This window comes from Chionomys nivalis, chromosome 8 (genome assembly GCF_950005125.1).
Source record: "Chionomys nivalis chromosome 8, mChiNiv1.1, whole genome shotgun sequence".
Lineage (NCBI taxonomy): Eukaryota > Metazoa > Chordata > Mammalia > Rodentia > Cricetidae > Chionomys > Chionomys nivalis.
In genome coordinates, this window is record NC_080093.1 from 23,829,380 (window position 1) to 23,853,087 (window position 23,708).

A 23,708-nucleotide genomic window follows, 5' to 3' on the forward strand; every position below is an offset into this window, starting at 1 on the left:
CCCAGAAGCCGGTGCCCAGTGCCAGCCTAGCTCCCCCCCCCCTTTTTTCTTTTTTCCTTTTTATCGGAGCTCCTGCACACACTCCATCTGTCTGCTTCTTCTTTTCCATCTTCGCTTTCTCTCATAAGTGGTCAAAATGAGAAACAGAAGTATCTATTTGTTGCTTGGTGCTCAAAAAGGCTTTTTTTTTTTTAAAAAAATTTATTTGCTTATTTATTTTTTATTAAAGGGTTTAAAAACAAAAATCTCCAACAAGGTTCTTCACCGGCTCATGCGCTGACCCCCCAAATCTTCTTGAAAAGCAAACCTCCCCCACTGGCTTGTCATTTGCTACGGTGCTGGGGGAGGAGGAGGGTCTGCGGCAGGGCGAGCCGGGGCTGGGAATTGGCATCGTGTGGCGCGGCGGGGCTGCCTAGCAGGGGAAGCCCGTCCCAGAGCGCGCGGGGAGCTGGCGGCGGCCGGAGGCGGCGGCTGGGACGCGGCGCGGCTGCCGCAGGGGAACGGCGGCGGCGGGCGCGAGGGGCGGGGCGCACTCCGCAACTTCGGCCGCGGTCGCCGGGCGGGCGCTCTCGGCCCCGGCGCGCGCCGCTGCGGGGCTGCGGTGCGGTCAGCCTGGCCCGGGCCGGTTCACCAACCCCGCGCCTCCTGCGCGCCCGTCGGGGACCGCTGGCGCCTCCCGCGGGGAGTCCTCGCCCACGCGTCACCCGCAGCGGCTGGGGGACCCTGGGACGTGCGGGGTCGCCAGGCCGAGCCGGGCGCCCCCCAGTGGCCAGCGCCGGCCCCCATGGCTGGGCCGCGCAGAGCCGAGCGGGCAAGGTGAATCAAGCCCCGGGGCCGGCAGCCGGAGCGCTTGGCTGGGGTGCCGGCTCCATGGGCAGCGGCGCTCGGCACGATGATGGACGTTAACAGCAGCGGCCGCCCCGACCTCTACGGCCACCTCCGCTCGCTTATCCTGCCGGAGGTGGGGCGCAGGCTGCAGGACCTCAGCCCCGACGGTGGCGCCCACTCAGTGGTGAGCTCCTGGATGCCGCACCTGCTGAGCGGCATCCCGGAGGTGACAGCTAGCCCCGTGCCCACCTGGGACGCGCCCCCGGACAATGTCTCCGGCTGCGGGGAGCAGATCAACTACGGCAGAGTCGAGAAAGTTGTGATCGGCTCCATCCTGACGCTCATCACGCTGCTAACGATCGCGGGCAACTGCCTGGTGGTGATCTCGGTGTGCTTTGTCAAGAAGCTCCGCCAGCCCTCCAACTACCTGATTGTGTCTCTGGCGCTGGCTGACCTCTCGGTGGCCGTGGCGGTCATGCCTTTCGTTAGCGTCACCGACCTCATCGGGGGCAAGTGGATCTTTGGCCACTTCTTCTGCAACGTCTTCATCGCCATGGACGTCATGTGCTGCACGGCCTCGATCATGACCCTGTGCGTGATCAGCATCGACAGGTAAGGGTCAGGCGGCCCGGTCCCAGGCTCCGCTGGGGATGTACTGGGCGCTGAGCCCGCGCCAGCCTTTCCTGGGAGGATCAAGCCAGACTTCACCGTGGGATGAAGGGCTGAGCTTAAAATACAACCCCACACCCATTCCCTTACACCAACCAGGCAACTTCAAGCACAGACTAAGCACACCTTTAAAAGAGACCTTGAACTGTTTCTGGTTTAAGTGTAGTGATGATTCTAAGACCAGAGTTTTTAAAGCACCAACAATTCCACCAGGGGGTCCCTTTGCTTTTTTTATTTTTTTAAATTTTTATTTATTTATTTTAAAAGAATTTGTTTTGATGCTCTCTAGCTTGACAAACCATTGCTGTGACCCACAAAATAATTTCTCTCTTTAAGAAATCAGTTAAGAGGGAAAAGGTACCATGCTTCCCAGACTCTGGAGGATGAAGAAAGGCCTTTGAACGGCTTTAGCATTGGGTTCTTAAACCCTGCGCTCTTACGAATGCTAATTCTGAATTTTGTTCTCGTGAAAGTCTGATTTCTGTCAGTTTCCTGCAAGCTTACCGACTGGAGCCTTACTCCTGTCTTAAAGGTTGGTTCTAGTCTTTCGTCATATTCCTTGGGAATCTAGGACTCTGATCTCGAGAACTCCCCCAGTGGAGCAATGAAGCAGAGGTTGACCATCTTTCCGGGATGATGGGGAAAGAAAAAAAACAAAAAACAAAAACGCTGCGTTGGGGGTGGAGTAGGACCATCCTTGGAGTTTCTTTAGACTCTGAGAATGTAGGATTTTGAGATGGAGCTGCTCTTTTGGCCTTAGACATATGCAAATGACAACCTGGAGTAAGTTTCAATACTCTCTGGCTACAGAACAATTCGGTTTCATTTGTAAGTGAAAAATATGAAACCTCAATACCCACAGTTGAATTCTGCTGGTGACTTCAACCCAGCACAGGACTATACCCTGTTGTGTTTAATGAAACAGAGAAATAGCTGCCTCTTTTCTTAGTGGACCCGCGGAACCTTCAAATGTGCAGCTCTTTCAGCCTGCAGAGAATAATTGGTCCTCTGCATCTGAGATGACAGTGCCTCGGAGGATGCACAGGCGTGTAGCTGAGGTTTCTTCCCCATTTTCTCCTTGAAAACACTGCTGTGCGTGGTTTGTTGTGTTTGAAATGTCTTTTACTTTGCTGCTTGACCAGCGTTTATTATTACTAAAATAAAGGTAACGATAGGAAAGGGAATGTTTGTCAAGAAAAACATCGTAGTTGTATTTAGGTAGTGATTTAGATTAAAAAAAAAAGATCCTGATATTTTTTGTCATGACAGGGGCTTCTGACAGCAAACAAGGAATTATTTTAAGTCTGGAGCATGAACTGCCGATGTGAGAATATTGTCACCAAACTTGGCAGCTGAAGTTCTGAATTACTGTAGTTAAAAATGACAAAAACATATGCATTTACAGTCTGGCTGTGGCAACAGGAGCTCAGAGTGTGCACTCGATATACATAATCAGTACATCCATGAGTGACATGCACAGACACTGACTGCTCAGCCAACCAGAAACAATTCTCCCATGACTGGAGTCCTTGTAAGTGGACCTTAGTGCCATAAAACAAATACCAATTCATGCTGCGAGTGATGGCGTTATAAGCCTTTCTTCATCTTCTAATTGGAAAATGATAAACAGCGCCTTGTGCTCACTTGTCCGCTGGTGCTTCTGTGGCTGTGGGCACATTCAGGTTCGGCTGAGCTCACCCTGTGATTCCTATACTTGGGCTAAAGGCATCCTTCACTCCGTATGCATATGCAATTTGGTACTATCAGGATATCCCGAAGACAACATACAGGTTAATTCTTCTTGGCAAGATCTCAGCTTGTCATTAACTATATCCTTGTGACTGTTACAAGTTATGGCAATGTAGGCTTTATTTTATCTTTTGTTCCTCCAAGAATTGACTCATTGGTGAATTCCCACCTAAATAGGATTTTAGATCTGCATATTATTTTTTTTTAGATAAAATGAAGAATTGATAAAATTGGCAGAAATACTGATTTTTTTTCTCCCAAGAATTTCCAACGCTAAATGTTAGAAGAATTAAAAATACATTTATAATGAAGGTGAATTATTTCAGAAAGAAGTAGTTCCTTCCGCTCTGCTGTGGGACATGCCAGATGACACAGAATGTACCTTCAAAACAATTTACTCTTCATCCATTCCCCGAGTAACTAAATGGTGGCATTGTACTTCACACGGGCAACCAAGGACGAGCAACACTATTCTTTTTAGCTCACACTATGCTATTATATAATTTTGGATATCTGTTGGAGGTATAACTGGCCAAAGTGAAACCTGAAAGTTTCCTTTACCTTGTCCTACCGTGTTGGACTAATTGCCCAGCGTAGGCAGAGACTACTCATTTGTTTCCCTGGCTGCTCAGACCCAAATAATCACACAGAAACTATATTAATTACAACATTGCTTGGTCAATAACTTAGGTTTCTTATTAACTAACTCTTACATCTTAAACTAACCCATTTCTATTAATTGTGTACTGCCACAAGGCTGTGGCTTACCCGGTAATGTTCCATTCTGGTGTCTTTCTCCTTCAACAGGTACATGGCATCTCCCTGACTCTGCCTACTCTCTGTCTTAACTCTGTTCGGGTTTCCCCACCTGGTTTTGCTCTGCTAAGCCATTGGCCAAAACAGCTTTATTTATTAACTAATGGTAATAAAACATATTCACAGCATACAGAGGGGAATCCCACATCTGCCCAGCTCTTTCTAATGTAAAACTATGTTATTCTCCATAGGCCTGGAAATTCCCATCCCGCAGCTCTTTCAGAGAATGACTCGTGTTCATTAAAAAAAGTAGTAACCATTAGATTAGAAAACTCTCTTTGCATCCTATCCCTTTGTAGTGTGAATTCTAATTGGTCTTAATAATAAAGACTCAGAGTCAGATATCGGGGTAAATGATGAAAGATAAGAGAGACAAAGGAGCAAGCCATAGGCACTTCTAACCTTGCCAGCTCCTCAGCCTGAAAAGGGGGTGAGACCCTGTCTTCTCCCCACTTATATTCCTCTCCCTGCCCAGCCATATCACTTCCTGTTTCCTCCTCTCAAGTACTGGGATCAAGGGCATGATATCCCAAGTGAAGGGATTAAAAGTGTGTGCATGGTGGGGCTGATCTAATGGGAGCTCACAAAGGCCAGCTGGACTGGGACTGAAAAAGCACGGGATCAAACTGGACTCTCTGAACGTGGCAGACAATGAGGGCTGACTGAGAAGCCAAGGACAATGGCACTGGGTTTTGATTCTACTGCATGGACTGGCTTTGTGGGAGCCTAGTCTGTTTGGATGCTCACCTTCCTAGACCTGAATGGAGGGGGGGGGGGAGGACCGTGGACTTCCCACAGGGAAGGGAACCCTGACTGCTCTTTGGACTGGAGAGGGAGGGGGAGGGGAGTGGGGGGGAGGGGGAGGGAAAATGGGAGACGGGGAGGAGGCGGACATTTTTAATAATAATAAAAAGTGTGTGCCACTACTGCCTGGCCTCTATGGTTAACTAGCGGCTAGCTCCACCCTCCGATCTTCAGGCAGGCTTTATTTGTCAGAGCACAAACAAAATATCACCATGTCCCTTCTCAAAGACGTAGCTTTTTATTAATGCTTATACTCTGGTCTGTTTTTGTCTTTTCTTCTCTACGAGGTCAACTTCAGTCTTAAATTCAACTTTCAGATGAATTTAAGAATTCATCATTTTTGTACTTACTTCCTTCTCTGATTTTTATGCCACTTCATGGTTAAGCTCAAAGAACTGTCAACAACTGTATTTCCTTCTTCGCTGTTCAGTGTGTGAGTTCAGTATTACCAGATCTGCTGCAATGTTTGAACTTGTCTCTCTAGTTTCATTTGCCCACCCCCATCCATTTCCTAAGAAAAATCTAGAATGATCTGTTATTATTATCATCATCATCAGGATGAACATAGATTTATTAATGAAAAGCACTAAAGAACTCCTGAGAGTGAGAGAGACTGCAGGGAAGGAACAAAAAAAAAATCATAGTTAAGATAAAGTTAGGTACAATAAAATATGCAAATTTTTCATTTTTTCTTTTGAAACAAAGGCTTATACATAGCTCAGGCTGAATTTGAATTCATAATCCTCTTGCCTCAGCTTTCCAAATGTTGGATTACAGCTATGAAATGGCAACTGGCTAATACATAAATCCTAAATGTCTACTACAACCCATGCGATCAACAGCCTAGAAAAGATACAGTTTCATCATCCTACAAAGCTCCCTTGTGCTTTTCTTAGCAAGTTTCTTTTATAAAGTCATATAGACAAGGGTGACCTCAAACTTGCTGTGGAATTCCAGAGTGGCCTTGGACTCTTCATCCCCCCTTGTTTCTGTTTCTAAGTGCTTGGATTGTAGATATGTGCCACCATACCTAGTTTCAAATTACCAAATATATAGAGTTTTAAAACACATGAAATAAACTTTGTTGTTTTTTGGAACTTCTATAAGAAATAGAAGCATAAACTAGTGCAGAGGCTTGATGGACATTCAGTTCAGGAGAGAGATTATCTCGGGTGGGTGCCATCGGGAATCAGCACACATCAACTGTATCAGGATTTTTTTTAATGTCTCATGTAGATGCAATCTTATTATTATTTGTATAGCTTCTCACACACCTGAAATGTTTGTTTATTTATTTATTTATTGGTTTTTTTGAGACAGGGTTTCTCTGTATCTTTGGAGCCTGTTCTGGAACTAGCTCTTGTAGACCAGGTTGGCCTCGAACTCACAGAGATCCGCTTGCCTCTGCCTCCCAAGTACTGTGATTAAAGGCATGTGCCACCATCGCCCGGCCTGAAATGTATTTTAAAACTTATATTTTGAAATACATACAGAACAGTGTACATTCTAAAGTGCAGAGCCTGCTAACTAACAGAATCTTATCTTTATAGTCAACAGTATTAAAAAACTAAATGTAACAGTGTCAACCGCACAGAGGTCTTGCCCTTCCCTTGTTCTTCACAATGTGCAATGCAACCTCTATTAGATGATCAAGAGAGAACGAATGAAGAGTAAATTGTTTTGTAATTTTCATAAGGAAGCCAATGTCCTGAATTTTAGCATTATAACATAGTTTTCCTTGACTTAGAACTTGTGAAAAGGTAGCACTGGAACTCTATAATATATGTTCTCTTCTGTTTGTGACAGGTATAATTATGTAGTCTGGCTGGCACAGTCCTCCTGCCTCAGCTTCTCTAGTGCTGGGATTGTAGGCATATGATACTATGTCTGTCATTAACACTCACTCCTTTGAATCCTCCTTCTTAGGCTCATCATAATGTCCATAAGATTCATCGATAGTTTTAACCTATTAATGATTCATTTATTTTTATTTATGAGTTGTATCTCATTGTACAATGATGTAATCATTTGTTTTGTGTATAATTTAAATTTCTAGTTTCTGCTATTATCTATAAAGCTGCTCTGAATGTTGATTGTTAATCAAGTCACTTAGTGAATCTTGTATTAGTGACTTTTCTATTGCTGTGGTAAAACACCATGACCAAGGGAACTTTAAGAAGGAAGACTTTATTTGGGCTTGTGGTTCCAGAGGGATTAGAAACCATTACCATCATGGCAAGGAAATATGGCAGTAGTCAGGCATGGTGGCTAGAACAGCAAACTGAGGTCTCATATCCTGAACCACAACAGGAAACAGAAACAGCAAACCTGGAGTGATGAGAGTCTTTAAATTCTCAAAGCCCACCTCCAGTGACACACTTCCTCCAGCAAAGCCACACCTCCTCCTAAGCCTCCCCAAACAGTGCCATCAGATGGGAATCAAACATTCAACTGCCTGAGACTACAGGGAGCATCTCATTGAAACAGATGCAAGGCAGACATATCGAGGAGGTGATTATTTTAATTCAGCTAAGGGATGAGCTCTGAATTATTTTTCTTATTATTGTGACAAAATATCCGATAAGCAACTTAAGGTAGAATAAGTTTGTTTTGGCTTATAGTTGGAGGGTGTGGTTCATCATAGTGGGAAAGGCATGGTGGACAGGACATAAAGCAACAGTTCACATGGGTTTCACAGTCAGGAAGAAGAGAAAGATGGATAATGGCCTTATTACTTTCTCCTTGTAATTCAGTCTAGGTCACTAGTTCATGATATAGTGTTGCCCAGATTAATGGCGGGTCTTCCCTTTTCAGTTAAAACTTTCCAAAAACATTCTTACAGATATGTCCAGAGGTGATACTAAATTCAATCAATTTGACAGTGAAGATAACCATCAAATTCATCTTTCTAATTCCAAATCCAAATATATCACTTAAATCATAATATTCCACTCCTGGCTCCTAAAGTCTAATTTTTATCTTAATGCAAAGTACATTTAATTAATTTGTAAATGTCTACATAGACTTAACAGTTTCAACACTGCTCAGGAGTCCAAAGTCTATTCTGAAACTCAGAGGAATGTCTTAACTACGATTGCCCAACAACAACAACAACAGCAACAACAAACACTGCCTATACCTTGAATATACAATGGAAGAGAGTAAACATTCACATGCCAAAATGGAGAACTAAGAGGATAGTAAGGAATAGTCAGTCAGATCAGAACAAGACTGAAACCATTAAGGGCAAACACTAAACCCTTTAGCTCCATATCTGCCATCTGGGACTCATGATGGAATCACCTGGGCTCCAACAGCCTTTGCTACAGATGTCACATACAGACTCTTTTATTGGTTAGGGGAGAGGCGATCAGTTCCACTCTGTGATTTTAGATTTTAGCTTTCCCTGCTGGATGTCCCATGTTCCTGGCATCTCTAAAATACTGGAGTCTCCACTTCAATTTAAGCTTCACCTTTCTAGTTTTATGAAATGGTCTCTTAGGCCTTCTTGGAGGAAATTCAACTTTGCTACACATTTCCTGGCCTCTTTTGCTTTCTGGAACCTCAGTGAAAGCCCTTGTGACCCATTCCCTCTTGTATCTTTTCATGCCCGAAAAACTGATACCCTGAACAGCCTCTTGAGATGTAGCCTTGGACCCTTGGACTGTAACTGTAGCAGCTCCTGCATGCCTTTGAGGTTGACCCTGGGAAAACACTTTCCTGGATGATCATTTTGGAACAGAAAGTTCCTTCACCAGCATTCTCTCTCCAATCACTGACCTTTTAAATGTATTTGTATTATTGTAGTCTGGAGCCTTCAATGGACGGGGTCTTACCCAGAGCACCTTCCTATTAGAGTAGTGTAGGGTAAGAGGTTTCCCTTTATGGCACCAATCACTTCAACAATTACAGCTTATTTCTTGGCACCCTCCTTCTTCACAGTTTTTGGCTCTTTCATGCTCCTTTCTTCACCAACTTGCATCTTTCATGTCTTTCTGCTTAACCTTTTTTTTCTCACTGTAGATCTGATAAGAGCAGTAACTGATAGCCATGCTTCAGTCTGTTTGTTGCTTTTTCTTTCTTGAAATTTTGTCTACCATACAAATTCATTGATTATTTTAAAATTCATCCTCATTCAATTTCTCAGGACAGGCAGAATGATGCCAGATTCTTTGCAGGCATATAACATGAATGGCCTCTATTCTAGGTCCTGATAGAATTCTTTTTTATTTTTATTTATTTATTTATTTATTTATTTATTTATTTATTTATTTATTTTTTTTCGAGACAGGGTTTCTCTGTGGTTTTGGAGCCTGTCCTGGAACTCCCTTTGTAGACTAGGCTGGTCTCGAACTCACAGAGATCCGCCTGCCTCTGCCTCCCGAGTGCTGGGATTAAAGGTGTGCGCCACCACCGCCCGGCCCTGATAGAATTCTTGTTTCACTCTGAAACCTCATGAACCAAAGTGTCAACTTTCCACAGTTCTCTTTGCATTCTGGTCCTCCAGCCTCTTCCTGGACTGACCCACTGAGATCTATTTACAGCTAGGGCTTCTTTAACTTGAAGTTTCAGGAGCTTCCATTCTCCCCTGCAGATTCGTTCTGAATACCTAGGAACTATGTTGTCAGATTTATTGCAACAATTGCGCTCCTGCTACCAACTTTCTTGATTAATTGTATTTCTTGTTGCTGTGGCCAAATACCTGAAGAAATGCAATTTAAAGGAGAGTTGTTTTATTTTGAGACAAGGTTTCTCATTAAACTTGGAGCTCACTAACTGCCTAGGCTGACTGGCCAGGCTTAGGGATTCAATGATCTCTGCTTCCTGAGCCATACCTGGCTTTTCTTTAACCTGGGTGCTAGGGGTCGAATTCAGCTCCTTGCACTGACAAACACTTTTCTGGCTGAGCCATTTCCCATGCCCCGAGAATGGGTTTAGTTTGAGGGGGCATAGTTTACTCTAGTGTGAAAACCATGCTCACAGCATCATGATACAGCTGGTCCCATTATGTTCTCAGTTAGGAAACAGAGAGATGAATCCTGGTCCTCAGCCTACCTGCTCCTTTTCTATTAAATCCAGTGTCCTAGACCATGAAATGTTGCTGACTCTATACAGGGGATCTTTCCTTTTCAGTTAAACTTTTCTTGAGACCCCCCCCCCCTTTTTTTGATGCAACCGGAAAATATTTCCATGGTGATTTAAAATCGAATGAAGTTGACAATAAAGGTGCACATGGCAAGCTGTCCCCCTAACTTGTGCTTTACTGGTGAAATGCTACCGCAGGCAGATACCCCTTTCTAGGATGTAGCCTTCCTTGAATTTCAGCTCAGAGACTTGGGTGTTCCTAGTCACTTATCCCTCTGACTTACTTATATTTTAGTCTCTTGAGAACTGTGAGACTGTCAAAACTCCCACTGGAAACTTTTGGTATGGAAGCTCTATCCTTCTTAGCCTCCTGCTCGCCTCTGTTCCAGAATTCAGCAAATGTCTTGAGTGGAAAGCCAGATTAGTGCCTGCATGGTTTTTTGTTCTCCTTTCTCACTGGGTTCTTGGCCTCTCAATTCTCTAATTTTTGTCTCTCTTGTTCCAGAAGATTGCCAAAAGCTCTTCTGGTGTTTTTGACTCTTAAAAGCAGTTCCTTGCACACTCCTGCATTGCTGGTGGGAGTGCAAGCTGGTACAGTCTCTTTGCATATCAGTGTGGCAATTTCTCAGAAAGTTAGGGAACAACCTTCCTCAAGACCCAGCAATACCACTTTTGGGTATATACCCAAAGGATGCTTAACCGTGCCACAAGGACATGTGCTCAACTATGTTCATAGCAGCATTGTTTGTCATAGCCAGAACCTGGAAACAACCTAAATGCCCCTTGACCAAAGAATGGATAAGGAAAATGGAGAATTATACAGTATTTACACAATGGAGTACTACACAGCAGAAAAAAATAACGATATCTTAAAATTTGCAGACAAATGGATGGAGTTAGAAAACATCATTTTGAGTGAGGAACCCAGACCCAGAAAAACAATTATCATATATACTTACTCATAAGTGGTTTTTAAGCATAAAGCAAGGAAAACCAGCTCACAAATCACAATCCCAGAGAACCTAGACAACAGTGAGGACCCTAAGAGAGACTTACATGGATATAATGTACATGGGAAGTAGAAAAAGACAAAATTTCCTGAGTAAATTGGGAGCATGGGGACCTTGGGACAGGGTTGAAGGGGAGGGGAGAGAATGGGAGGGGAGCAGAGAAAAATGTAGAGCTCAATAATAAAAAAAAAAAAGCAGTTCCCTGTTTAGGCTCTTCCCTGAATCCTCGGCCCTTTAAGCCTGACCCAGTTTTGGGTAATGACTCAAGGGAATTTTAGCCTACCTTCCTGTCTTCTACAGTGCTTTTAGTCTTGAAGTCTTACCGTTTCACAGCTCTGTGATACTTACAAGAAGGTGTGTGAGCACTTTGTGTTGTATCAGATTTTTTGCAGTTTTTTAAGTGGAAACATTGGTCTGAAACATCTGAAAACCTCATTACAGCTAAAAGTAAATGTGCTTGAAATAGTTTAAACATACAAATATAGAAACAGCATCATGTAAATTTCTTGTTTAAAACCCATCATTGGCTTTTCGTTTCACTCAGGATGAAATTAAAACACTCTAAGCATATCTACAAGGACCGTGATTTGTCTCCGCCTTGCTCCTCCACATCTTGTAGAATATTATGTTTTGCTCTCTACATTCTTGATTGTATATTGTTATATTGATTTTTTGTTATGTTTTGTTATTTTTCCAAGTTACTAAATGCTTTCTTGTATCAGCCCTATTCCAAGAAAAACCATTAAATAATATCCAGTCATATTCTGCATAAAAGCATGTAAAGTTGTTATGTTATGTGAATGGGTGTTCTGCCTACATGTGTGACTGTACACCATGTGTGTGTTGAATCACCTGGGACTGGAGTTACAGACAGTTGTGAACTGCCATATGGGTGTTTGGAATTGAACTTAGGTCTTCAGGAAGAGCAGCCAATGCCCTTAACCCTTGAGCCATCTCTCCAGCCCCTGTCACAACATTTCAATCAGTGATGCGCTGCATGTATAATTTTAGTCTCATAAAATTATATCACCTTGGGATGTTATAGCCTGTCTTAGAGTTTTCTTGCTGTGAAGAGACACCATGACCATGACAACTCTTATAAAGGAAAAACATTTAATTGGGGTGACTTACATTTGCAGAGGTTCAGTCCATCATCATCATGGTGGGGCATGGCAGGATGCAGACTGACATAGTGCTAGCTACCTCTTGATATGCAGGCAACAGGAAGTGGTCTGAGTAACTGAGTGGTATCTTGAGCATACATGAGACCTCAAAGCCTGCCTCTCCAGTGACATATTTCATCCAACAAGGCCACACCTCCTGATAGTGCCATTCTCTCTGGGGGTTATTTTCTTTCAAAGCACCACATTTCATTCTCTGGTCCTCCAAGGCTTGTAGCGTATCATAATGAAAAAATGAATTCAGTCCAACTTCAAAAGTCCCCATAGTCAATAAGTCTCTAGCTCATTTAAAAATTTAAAGTTCCAAGTTTCTTCTGAGATTTAAGCAATCTCTTTAACTGCAATCCCCTATAAAATCAAAATCAAAACCAGATCATAAAAGCACAGAATATACATTACTGTCCCACATGTCTGATGTCAAGACTCTTCAGATCTCCAGCTCCTTTCAGCTTTGTTGACTACAACACTCTTCTTTCTCTTGGGCTGGTTCTACTGCCTGTTAGCATTCTCTTCAGCAGGTATCCATTGCTCTGGCATCTCTAACATCTTGGGGTCCCAAGATGTCCAGGTTTCAACTTCACAGCTTCATGCAATGGCCTCTCTAGGCCTCCATTCAAAGACACCTCTAACACATGCCTGGCCTCAGCAGCTTTCCTTAGTCACAGAGAAATGTTCTATAACTCCTTTCTTCTATTCTTGCCTCTACAGCCAGTGGCTGAAGCTGCTAAGTTCTGCTGCTGGCTTGGGGAACATGACTGCCTTGTTCAACTATATCTTTCCTAGCTTTCTGTCTTTCATTGACCAAGTTTGGCTGTCCTGAAATTTGTTATGTAGACCAGGCAGGCCTCAAATTCAGAGATCCACCATCCTCTGCCTTCCAAGTATTGGTATTAAAGGAGTACAACACTATATCCTGCTGTAAGTTTTTCTTTAATTCCTTTTCACAAATTGGAAACTTAGGTGGTAGGATCTTGCCCTGAGGTCACAATTACCTTTATTTCATTTTGTAATCTGTTTATCTTCCTTAAAACAGAATTTAGCCCCATTCCACTCCCTGGTACTCATTTTCTCCTCAAATATTTTTCTTTGCTCAGCTTGCTTCTTTTTATTATATATTTTTATTGGAGTTAATGCTAGTAATCACAAAACAGAGTCTATACTAGGCTGTTTGGAGATTTCCTTTGCCAAGGGAATTAATTCAAAACCCTTCACGTTAGCATCAAGGAAACTTTTTGGACAAGGGCAAAAAAATCAGACACAATATTCATCAAATATCACAAGAATAATTTTTAGGCAATATAATAAAATTCTTATCTGAAACCTCTTGAACCAGTTCCTGGAAGTTCAAATTATTATCAGCACCTTTGTCTTCCAAGCTCCTACTAGTATTACCCATTAAGCAGTGCTTAAAGCAATCCTCTGCTCTCTTAACCCAAAGTACCAAAGTCCAAATTCCTCCAAACAAAAAGTATGGTCAGGCCTATCACTCCAATACCCTAGCCACTGGTACCAACTTCTATCTTAGTTAGGGTTTCTTTTGCTTTGAAGAGACACTATGACCTTGGTAACTCTTATAAAGAAAAGCATTCAATTCTGGTGGTTCATTTACATTTTCAGAGGTTCATTCCATTATCATCATGGTGGAATGATGTGGGATTTCCCTCTGTATGCTCTCAAAGGACTTGTAAAGGAATTCTAGACACAAAAACAGAGTTTAACACAGCTTCTTGCTGTTTGCTGGTGGCATGCTGCAGCTCCTTTAAAAAAGGTCTCCCTGATTCAGCAATAGCAGAAAAAAGCCATGCTGTTTTAAAAATGCCAGCTTTCTAAGCTGTGCTGTCAGTGTGACCTCTGGCTCTTTCAGGAGAGCATTTGAATGGGGTTTGTGAGCAATATGATACAGCTTGCTTGGTGGTAATATGGACGGGCTGTGTGCCTAGAGATGGAGTACTGTGCATGGCTCTCAGAGGTTGCGAACAGTTCTTCCATGTTGGACTGGGCAGGGCAAGCAGGCATTGCTCTATATACCCTAGTAATGCTGCAGATTAAGTTTTTAAGAAGTGCTTAGCATTTTAAGGAGTGCTTCTGGTCAGAAAAATAATTGCAGATATGCAATAAAGACAAATCCAGATGGAAAAGACCTCTGAATGGGTCACAATGTTAGATAAATGTACATAGGCTTGGTAGAGAGAAGAAAAAGAGTATAGAGAGTTGGAAAAGAAGTAAATGGTTAAAAAAAGGTAAAGTCTTTAAAGAGACAGTTCAGACAGTCATAGATCAAAGGAGTAAAAAAATAATAAGTCACATAAAGATAGAGAATACACAGAGTCTGGATTATGTATATTATTGTATTTTCTTTGATTTTTTTGACTGCAGAGAGACATTTGATTCTGGGGAATCCTAAGCTAAACTAATATATATATATATTATATATATATATATATATAATATATATATATTAAAGGTATCTTGAATTCAAAATATGGGTATAAGGATATGTTGCTTTGGAAAAGAGGTTCTTTTGTTTCCACAGATGATGAAAACCCATGGAATTCTTCCAGACTTACATGGTTTGATGGATCAAGATCTCCTAAAAGATTGCCTTGAGCACCCCTCCAAAAATTATTTTGCTCAATAACAGCAGGAAGCAGTTTGGAGAAGAACTATACCCAAATTCCGAAATAATGTTTATAAATGTTTGTTTACATTTAAAGGGGAATATGCTATAGGGATTTGCATTGGTATGAATCTTGTTCTATTGATACAAATTTAAGATCAATTTTGTTTTATATATATATATATATATATATATTTCTGCTTTTGATTAAGGTATTGTGTTTGTGTAGCTCACTTAAAAATGTAATATATAATTAAGAAATATAGGTTAATAGATAATCAACTATAATAGTCAAACTTGTAGTCATGTAAGGTTTTCTAGATATATAGACATATATTTCAGTTAGATAGGCATTCTTCAAACCTTTCAAAGACTACAGAATATGGCATTTAAAATGTTTAAGAACTTAGGACTTTTCATGACACATCTGCTCCTGGCAGCACCAATTACTTGAAGAGGAAGATGGGCATCAAAGAGGCTCCTTATAAAGTTGGTTACCATTGGGGCAAAAAGCTGCTCTTGCCTGGATTGCTTGATGAACTTGACATGTAGGACTCACAGAAAAATGACTGCTGAACTTGCCTTCAGGGTTCTTGCTACATGAAATAGTCAGCCAAACATTCTGCAGAACACAGAAGAAAGTGACTGACAAATTGCCAATATAGGTGGAAGTGTCTTTGAAATTTCCTGCTTTGTGGAAAAGTCTGCTGGATACTATGGGCCTGTAGGCTGAAGATGGATGTCTCAATGGTACAGAAGAACTTTGGGTGACTGTCTAGGCAGCGGGATTTCTCTGTCAATTCTAGAGTTTCAGGAGTTGCTTATAATGCACTTCCTGTTTACTTAGGTAATATTATATCCTTCTGGAGTCTTTGATGGAGTTGAAGTTATAGTTATAGTTTTAGTTATGGTTATAGTTTTTATAGTTATAGTTTTTCTTGGTTATGATAAAAGATAAAGTGGATATAAATATTCTAACTGTAGTTCTTGTTTGATACCTGTTTTATTATATGTAATTTTACTATGTTAAAATTAAAGCCTTCCTTTTTATTTAAACAGAAAAGGGAAGGTGATGTGGGATTCCCCTTTGTATGCTGTGAACACAATTGGTTAATAAAGAAACTGTCTTGGGCCTGAGCAGAGAATAGAGGTAGGCAGAGAAAACTACATGGCATGCTAGGAGAAAGGAGGTGGAGTCAGGGAGAAGCCATGTAACCCCGCCAAACACAAATGCTGGAACTTTACCCGGTAAGCCACTGCCATGTGGTGATACACAGATTAATAGAAGTGGGTTAAATAAGAAGCTAGAGCTAATAGGCCAAGAAGTTATTTCTCTGTGATTATTTTGGGGCTGAGCAGCCGGGAACCAACAAGTGGCCTCCCTACTACAGTGGGCATGGCTGTGTGCAGATAGACATGGTTCTGGTGCAGAAGCTGAGAGTCCTACATTTTGAGCAGGCTATACAAAGTGGTCTGAGTCACTGGGTAATATCTTGTACATATATGAGACCCCAAATCTCGCCTTCACAATGACACACTTCCTCCAAGAAGGCCACATCTACTTTAGTAAGAGCACACCACTTAATAGTGCCTCTTCATTTGGGGAGCATTTTCTTTGAAACTACTATATGATCATTTTAATTTGGGTAAATAATGTGTTTCCATAATGATGAAACTGACTGACAATGTACTCCTTGGAATGTATCTCTGGCCTCTGCTGCTAAGCAATGTTTGACTGTATTTGTGAAGCTGAGTTCATATTTGAAGTTCTGTTCATTAATGGGTGGGTTTTTTTTTTTTTTTGCTCTACTTATTTGTTTTTGAGACAGGATCTTGTAACACAGTCTAGTCTGCCACTGAACTGGCAATTTACATGCCTCAGCCTCCCAAGTGCTGAGATTACAGGCATGTACTACTATGTTACACAGCAGTTGACTTTGATCTTAAGTTAGAAAGCTTAAAAATGTCCACCCCTCCAGATGATTAATAAATGAAATGTCTGAAAAAATACTAAATGTTGGCAAAAATGAAGAATAAAGAGAGCTGTCCTTGTAGCAGTGGAACTGTAAGCTGATGAACGATTTAACATTTTTTACTGTTGTCATTTGTTACTGAGGGCACATATACAGTATAACGTTATTAATCTACTACAAGTATATATAAGAGAGACTTCTGTCTATTAACAGCATTCTATAAAAATGTTCATAGTACTCACCAATTTAAAATTCCTGAGCTTTAGATGAATAATACACATATGTATCAATGATAGAATTAGTAAATAAATTGTGGTATCTATAGATAGTTGAATAAATTGACTGTGAATCAGACCCACTTTGAGAACATACAAAACATTCAGCACTGATTAAATCAAATTTTACATGTCATATCATTTTAACAATGAATATTGCAGAGTCATATACATAATGTTGATCACAGGAACAAAGTACAAAAGAGTAAATGTATGTGATTCCATGCACAAGAAAAGTAATAACAATGCCATGTAGGGATGTGTGTTATTGGTGACTTAAATAAGGAGGTATGTAGCTAAGGAAGACAAGAATAATTGTCATTTCTACATGGGAAGAGATTGTAATCCAACTGACATGCTTCTGGGATACTGCAGTGTTTGCTTTCTGAACTGGAGTTGGAATTTGAGCTTAAAATTATTGTTAAAGCATTCATATACACTTAGGCATTTCTTAGCACAAACAGGTCATTTCGTAGCAAAAGAAGCAAAAGTCTTTATTTGATGACAACTTGTGACGTGCATTTGGCTGTCTTTGAGATGTGTGATTAATCTGAGCAGATGTAGTTATTGTCTAAGTACTGTCAGCAGCCCCTGGTGTTTAGCTCCCAGTATAGGGACAGGGGTCATCTTTAGGTTGTTCACAGTTACAGGAAGTCATCTGGTGCTTTTCCAAGAGCCACAGTGTTTAGTTCTGACTGGTGTCTGGCTGACGTCTTGCTTTCCTGCCAGGTTCTATGAGTCATTGCCTTCGATGATCTGAGTTTGGCTATTGGCGTTAGTTCTGCTGTGATCAGCAGTGCAGGGGTAGTCTGGCATCTCCAGATTGTCTTTCTCTTCGAAGGAAGTCATTCTTTTTCAACTCTATATTAATTTTCAGCTTGTACATACATTTTAAGAATTGTTGGAATCTTCTAGCTTTGCTAAGGAAAGATGAGAGAGAAGAATCAGAATCCCTTGTTCTTTTGGGAGGTAACACTTCCCACAAGCTACTTGAATTTCTTATGTTAACTAACAGGATTGCTTTTTCTGTTCATAGACTGCTTCCACACACCAAATCTCCTCTAATCCTCCTTGCAGCATTATGAAATGATTGTTCTTATCTCCATGTGCTGTTGGAGGAACCAAAGGTTCAGAGGGCACAGATGACTTGTCTAAAGATATATAGTTTATAGAGATGGAAATACATTCAAACCAATTTAATCATTATATATGCATATGTAACACTTATGTTTTATATGAATATAAATGTTTTATAAATTTATAAATAATTCTAAATATATATAAAACAGAAATAATATTTGCAGAAAATAACAGGAAAGGTATATTTGTGAAATATAATAGAAATTGAGATATGGTCCAATGGTAGGGGTAAATCTTTTCTTATATCACAATAGAAATGTGGCATTAGTTTGGTGAAAATACCAGAAAGTATCCCAGACAAATGGAAAGTGTATGAGTGAGTTCAGAGAAGAGCAGGGAGGCCTTCCAAGTGAGGGGATGTCAAGGAAGGAACCCAAGTCAATAAGCCTTTAACTCTTGTTGCTGATTCTGCAGTTGCTCGCCCTGGTCTCTATCCTCTCCTTCCTCTTTAGTTATGGAAATACTTCCCGACTCAGGCTAATGCTTCTTAGTATAAAGACTATTTCCTAGCTTCTCTTGCATCTAAGTGTGGTCATGTTATCCTATTTTGGTTCAAGAATTGTTAATGGAGCTTTTAATGTTTTAGATTTCTGATAGCATCCCACAAGACAGTTAGCATGAACCCCTCCTTTTTATTTTGTTCTTTCTCCCTTTTTGTTGCCCGGAATAGGAAGCTGGTGACTAGAGGTCTGGCCACTTTGGATGAGGACCATACTTCAGAAGAAGGAGGAATATGAAGGGTTATTTGGCTTCCAGATTAAGGCCTACTGGAGTCCTTAACTTCTTACTGATTAGCAGTTACTACTATGCTATCTTTTCTGTGGTTCAACTCAATCTGATCCATGAAATGATACTACCAATTTCTTCCCAACTTGATTTTCCTTCTTACAAATATTTTTACATTTCCTTGAAACTCAGTGTAGATGTGTCATTATAATATAAATATTGTAAATATTTTAGATATAATCTACCATTTGATGAGTGTTTCTTATGTTACTTAAGTTATAGACATATAACAGTAGCCTATTATATCTCATTGAATCTTCCTAGCATCCTTGCAAGTATGTTTATTGAGTATCTGACATTGAGTATCGCTTCTTATCAAAAGTGAACATGACATGTTCTTAAGACTATTCTGTAGGTGAGGATGCCGAGGAAACCTATGCACATTGCAAATAGCAAGAACTGTCTGAATCCATAGTTTATTTGGTTCTTTTACATCACTGTAGGCATTGCCTACTATGTGATGTGTTAAGAAGCATTCCTGGAATCCCCACACTTAAATAGTCTCAGATCACTCTGCACTTTTCCCTTCTTGCAGTTACTTCAATTTGTAATTAAAGCTGTGAGAAATTGACTGTAATAAATTCATAATTCATGGGCTCATCTGTACAGTCTACATGGCAGGAGCTGGGCTTGTCTAGCTAGAAATTGCCTTTCTAGTTCCCAGCAGAATATTTGGAAAGTAGTAAGTGTTCAGTTGTCTTTGTGGGTTGACTGGGGGAAAAAAGGGGACATTGGGAGGGAAGAAGGAAGGAATGATGTCTCAGATTCCCGAATCCACATTTCTGGGCCTAACTTCTTACTCTCCAATTTCTATAGAACATTCCTCTTGGTGAAAGGTGGAGTTTACTTGGGAAACCAAATTAAGATGAAAGAGATTGCATGGTGAGAACAGAAGCAAGGAGTAGGCAGCGATAATGCCAAGGAATGGTCCCCCCCAGGGCACTGTAAGCTGGTGAGTCACTTATGGCTCTCCTTACTTGTGGAACACAGACATTAGCAAGTCGCCATTATTGTGAAAGCCTTAGCGACTAAAAGCCGGGGATGGATTTTTACCATCGTTGTTGCTATAGTCCAGGATAAAATGCAAAAAAAATTAAATGAAAATTCCAAAACTTTTTCTTTCAGTGAATCAACAGATTTTCAATTAAGCTCATGAATCTCACAAAGAAAGTCATAGGTATTAAGTATGAAGGCAGTGCTTGCGTAGCACAGCTGGGCGTAGAAATACCACTTATTGAGTGTGTACTGTATACCAGGCCCAATGACAGATTTACATGATTCATTTTACTTAATTCCTTTAATGACTTTGATTAGTTTCAAACCCATCTAAGACGAGGAAGAAAAGTAAATTATTTAACCATGGTTGCTAAATATTTGTTTTCTAGGGATACACGGAAAGCAAGAAGCAGTTGCAAGGGGATGTATGTGTATGTGCTTTGACATTAGGTCTCTTGACCCTTCCTCAGGTCCTTTGTAATTGGCACTGTGACATGATCTGTTAACCCTGTCAACCAACAGAACATTTTCTCTTCCATTTCAGAGAAGAGTATGAGGATATTAATAACAACTGTAATTGTAATGTTAGCATAATTCCTTAATGTTATAGCTGAAATCCTTTGTGCTGGCTGGATGTATTTCAGAGTCCTGGGTTCTTGGAGTTTAGAAACGCAGCTCAGTGAATGTACATTATAAGGTCTCCGCGACAGTTAAATTGTGTATCATCTTAGTTATATTATGAGTCACCCATGTAAATGCTAAAACATTTTTTTTTCTGGGCACGTTTGCATTTCTTGGAGAAAACTAAAGACAAAAAATTAGCAATGTCAGTTGACATCATGTTTTACTGCCACATAAGCTTTTACTGCCAGCTTAGTAGGGAAAAATTGGCTTTTCTATGTACACCTGCGTCCAAATTCCTGGAACCTGAAAATGTAAGACCTGCATGGTAAAAGGGTTGGGGAGGTGAAGGTAGCAGGTGGAATCAAGGTTTCCAGACAGTTGACTTTAAGGTTGAGAACCTCTCCTGAATTGTCTGGTTGTCCCCAGTATAATCATAAGGTCTTCAAATGTCGTAGTGGAGGGCAAGAGAGTTAAAAATATAACGCCGTGGTGTGGCTGTTCTCAGGGAGGGGGACTCAAGCCACCACTGTTAAGCTTTGAAAGTGGAATGAAGATGCCAAGGGATGGGAGTAGCTTCTGGAAGTCAGAAAAGAGGAGGAGGAAATAGATTCTTCTTGATTCTGGAAAGGACTACAGGCTTCTAACATCAATATTAGCTAAGGAAGATGCATATCACATGTATGACCCAAATAACTATTAATTAATACATTCATGTTGTTGTTAGGGGCTAAGTTTGTGGCCATAGGAAATCTGATGGAACCAGTTTAAGGGGAAGATCTGATTTCAGAACTTTTTGGCTGCCAGGTTTATAAATGAGAATTGTGGGGTTGAAATTAGTTTTAACACGCAGTAGGCACTGCTGAATTGGCTTAATCCTTTCTAGAGCCCTACGCGAAGATGCCTTTATTGATTCCTTCTTAAGGTAGAGGAATCAAACTCAGGAGGTTATCAAACATTCCTAAGGTCACACAACTAACAGAGTGAATCCTGGGACTTGAAGCTATTGGTGTTTTGGTGGGTGGGTGGCGTCAATGCTAGGGATTTAATCTAGGTTTTTGTACTTGCTAGTCTGAACTATACCCCTGCCCTTCTGTGAGATACAAGATACTTATCTATAAAATTGGTGGTACCAAAACTTCACTTTGCAGATTTTGATAGACAGGATGGCAGGTGGATAGTTGCTTACCACAGGCCTGCTTCGTCCTGAGTGCTGATATGTTAACCATTGCGATTGTTAGTGTTATTGTGTTAAAGTATGCATTTCTGTTTAACAGGGAGTCTATTGCTGGGCACAGAAGAATTGGATCTCTAAGAAAATATTGAACAGTCCTAGTAAGTTGAAACTTGTAGGATAAAAATAAGGTAACCTGTGCCTCTGTCATCAAGACTCCTTTTTCTGGATGGCTTATACAGTGCTGGGTGCTCAGGATACTTGCATGTCAAAGTTTCTGCATACAAGCTGGAGAAAGTAGTGAGCCCCATTTATTCCAACAAGCTGAGAATCCTTCACTCGATTACCATGACAAGCTTCTGGGGCACGGTTAAGATGAAATCACTATGGGATACCAGACCCACTCCTTCACAGGTTTAAGGTACAATGTAAGTGAGGAGTTTTAGTAGGGATTGTGTGTGTGCATGTGTGTGTGTGTGTGTGTGAGAGAGAGAGAGAGAGAGAGAGAGACAGACAGACAGAGAGAGAGAGAGAGAGAGAGAGGAGACAGAGAGAGAGAGACAGAGATACAAGATATTTATCTATAAAACTGCCCTCTTGCATAGAGGGCAGGAAAGGAGAGTTAAAAGATCAAATGAGTAAGCTTGAAATTTATTTAATAAGCAATTTTTTCTTTTTTGCTTGCTATACATTTAAGTATTAAAGATGCAAAACTGAATAAAGACACAGTCAGACCCATCTTCCAGAGCTATCTAGCAGAGAGTATCAGGATTATTTTATTCACATATTAGACTTTGGAGCTTGAAAAAGTTCAGTTAAAGATATTGCATGACCATTAATTTCTGTGTGGTATGACCTTTCCTGAAGGAGCTATGAGTCATTTATCTTCTAGTTGCAAACAATTGGAATGTTTTTAGCTCTTCTATCAATAAAAACCAGGTACTCTGATTTGTTTTCAAACAGGCTTTCTGTGGCTGAAGAATTCTTAAGGACAACCATAAAATGATTGTCCTCTAGGCCAGACATGTGATAAGGGTCACTCTTCTGACTGTGGTGAAGCTAAGGATGCCAGTCTTAAGATGAGAAGCTGTGGACCTCTGGGGACATCTGTGGTGCTTCTCTTGGGGGGGGGGGGCATTCTTATTGTCCATCCATCCATTTGTATTTTAGTTTTCATCATGGCCTCTATTCCAACTCAAATTCTGGAGTGTTCTGTGTGCTGAACACTCTGATACTTTCCATTTTACAACAGAGAGCTGTCTTCTTTCCGAATGTTTCTCTCATCTGGAATATCATATCACAGAATCATATATTAAAGGAAGCCATCAATATTTAGTAAAAAATGGGAGATTTGCAGGGCATGCCCTAATCCAGCCGTGGTCAATATGGTCCAGATGTCTTTGTACTGCGGAATTTTATTTTGAGAAATGCATCTTTATATGTTTGGATTTAAAATGTCTCTGCTGTTCTCAGAAAAAGTCCTTAAAATTCTTTCTTGCTCATGAATGAATTTCTTGTGATTTCATTTTTGATAGTTTTCTAGGTGCTACAGGCTACTACAATGCTACTGGTTTCCAAAGGTTAAATAAAGTCTTTAAAAATATCTATTGAAACATTAAGACACCTATTTATTATAGGAGTTTGGGGAACTTATTTATTTACTTCTTCAAGATTTATTGATTTCCTAATCTGTGCCATTTACTCTTCCATATTTTAAGTAAGACAGGCACATTATACTCTAGGATCTTACATTTTAATAAAATGAAATGGGCAAGGAACAGTTTATACATAGAGAGACAAATACTTACGACTAAGTATGACATAGAAAGTTAAAATAGAGAAGCATGTTAGAGTGGGTGACCATGGAAGGTCTTTCTAAGGAGGTAATGTAACCAGAGATGGAAGGGTGGTGAAATGATTCAGCGGTTAAGGACACATTATCCCAAGCCTGGTGACGTGAATTCAGTCTCTTGAATCTACATAG

At 40.7% G+C, this 23,708-nt stretch overlaps 1 protein-coding gene across 2 annotated transcripts in view; it reads left to right on the forward strand.

Moving 5' to 3' along the window:
* The first annotated feature begins 550 nt into the window (after nucleotides 1–550).
* Nucleotides 551–23,708, forward strand: part of Htr7 (5-hydroxytryptamine receptor 7) — a 91,700-nt gene continuing 68,542 nt past the window's right edge. Inside the window, exons 1-2 of one of the 2 annotated variants that reach the window (XM_057778489.1) lie at nucleotides 1,428–1,440; nucleotides 21,828–21,885. Coding sequence is in view for 1 of the 2 variants with exons in the window: in XM_057778488.1 (XP_057634471.1) it covers nucleotides 893–1,440 (548 nt within the window). In the remaining variant the exon portion in view is untranslated. Of the gene's footprint in view, nucleotides 1,441–21,827; nucleotides 21,886–23,708 lie in introns of both variants that reach the window. The other variant, XM_057778488.1, reaches the window with a different exon arrangement.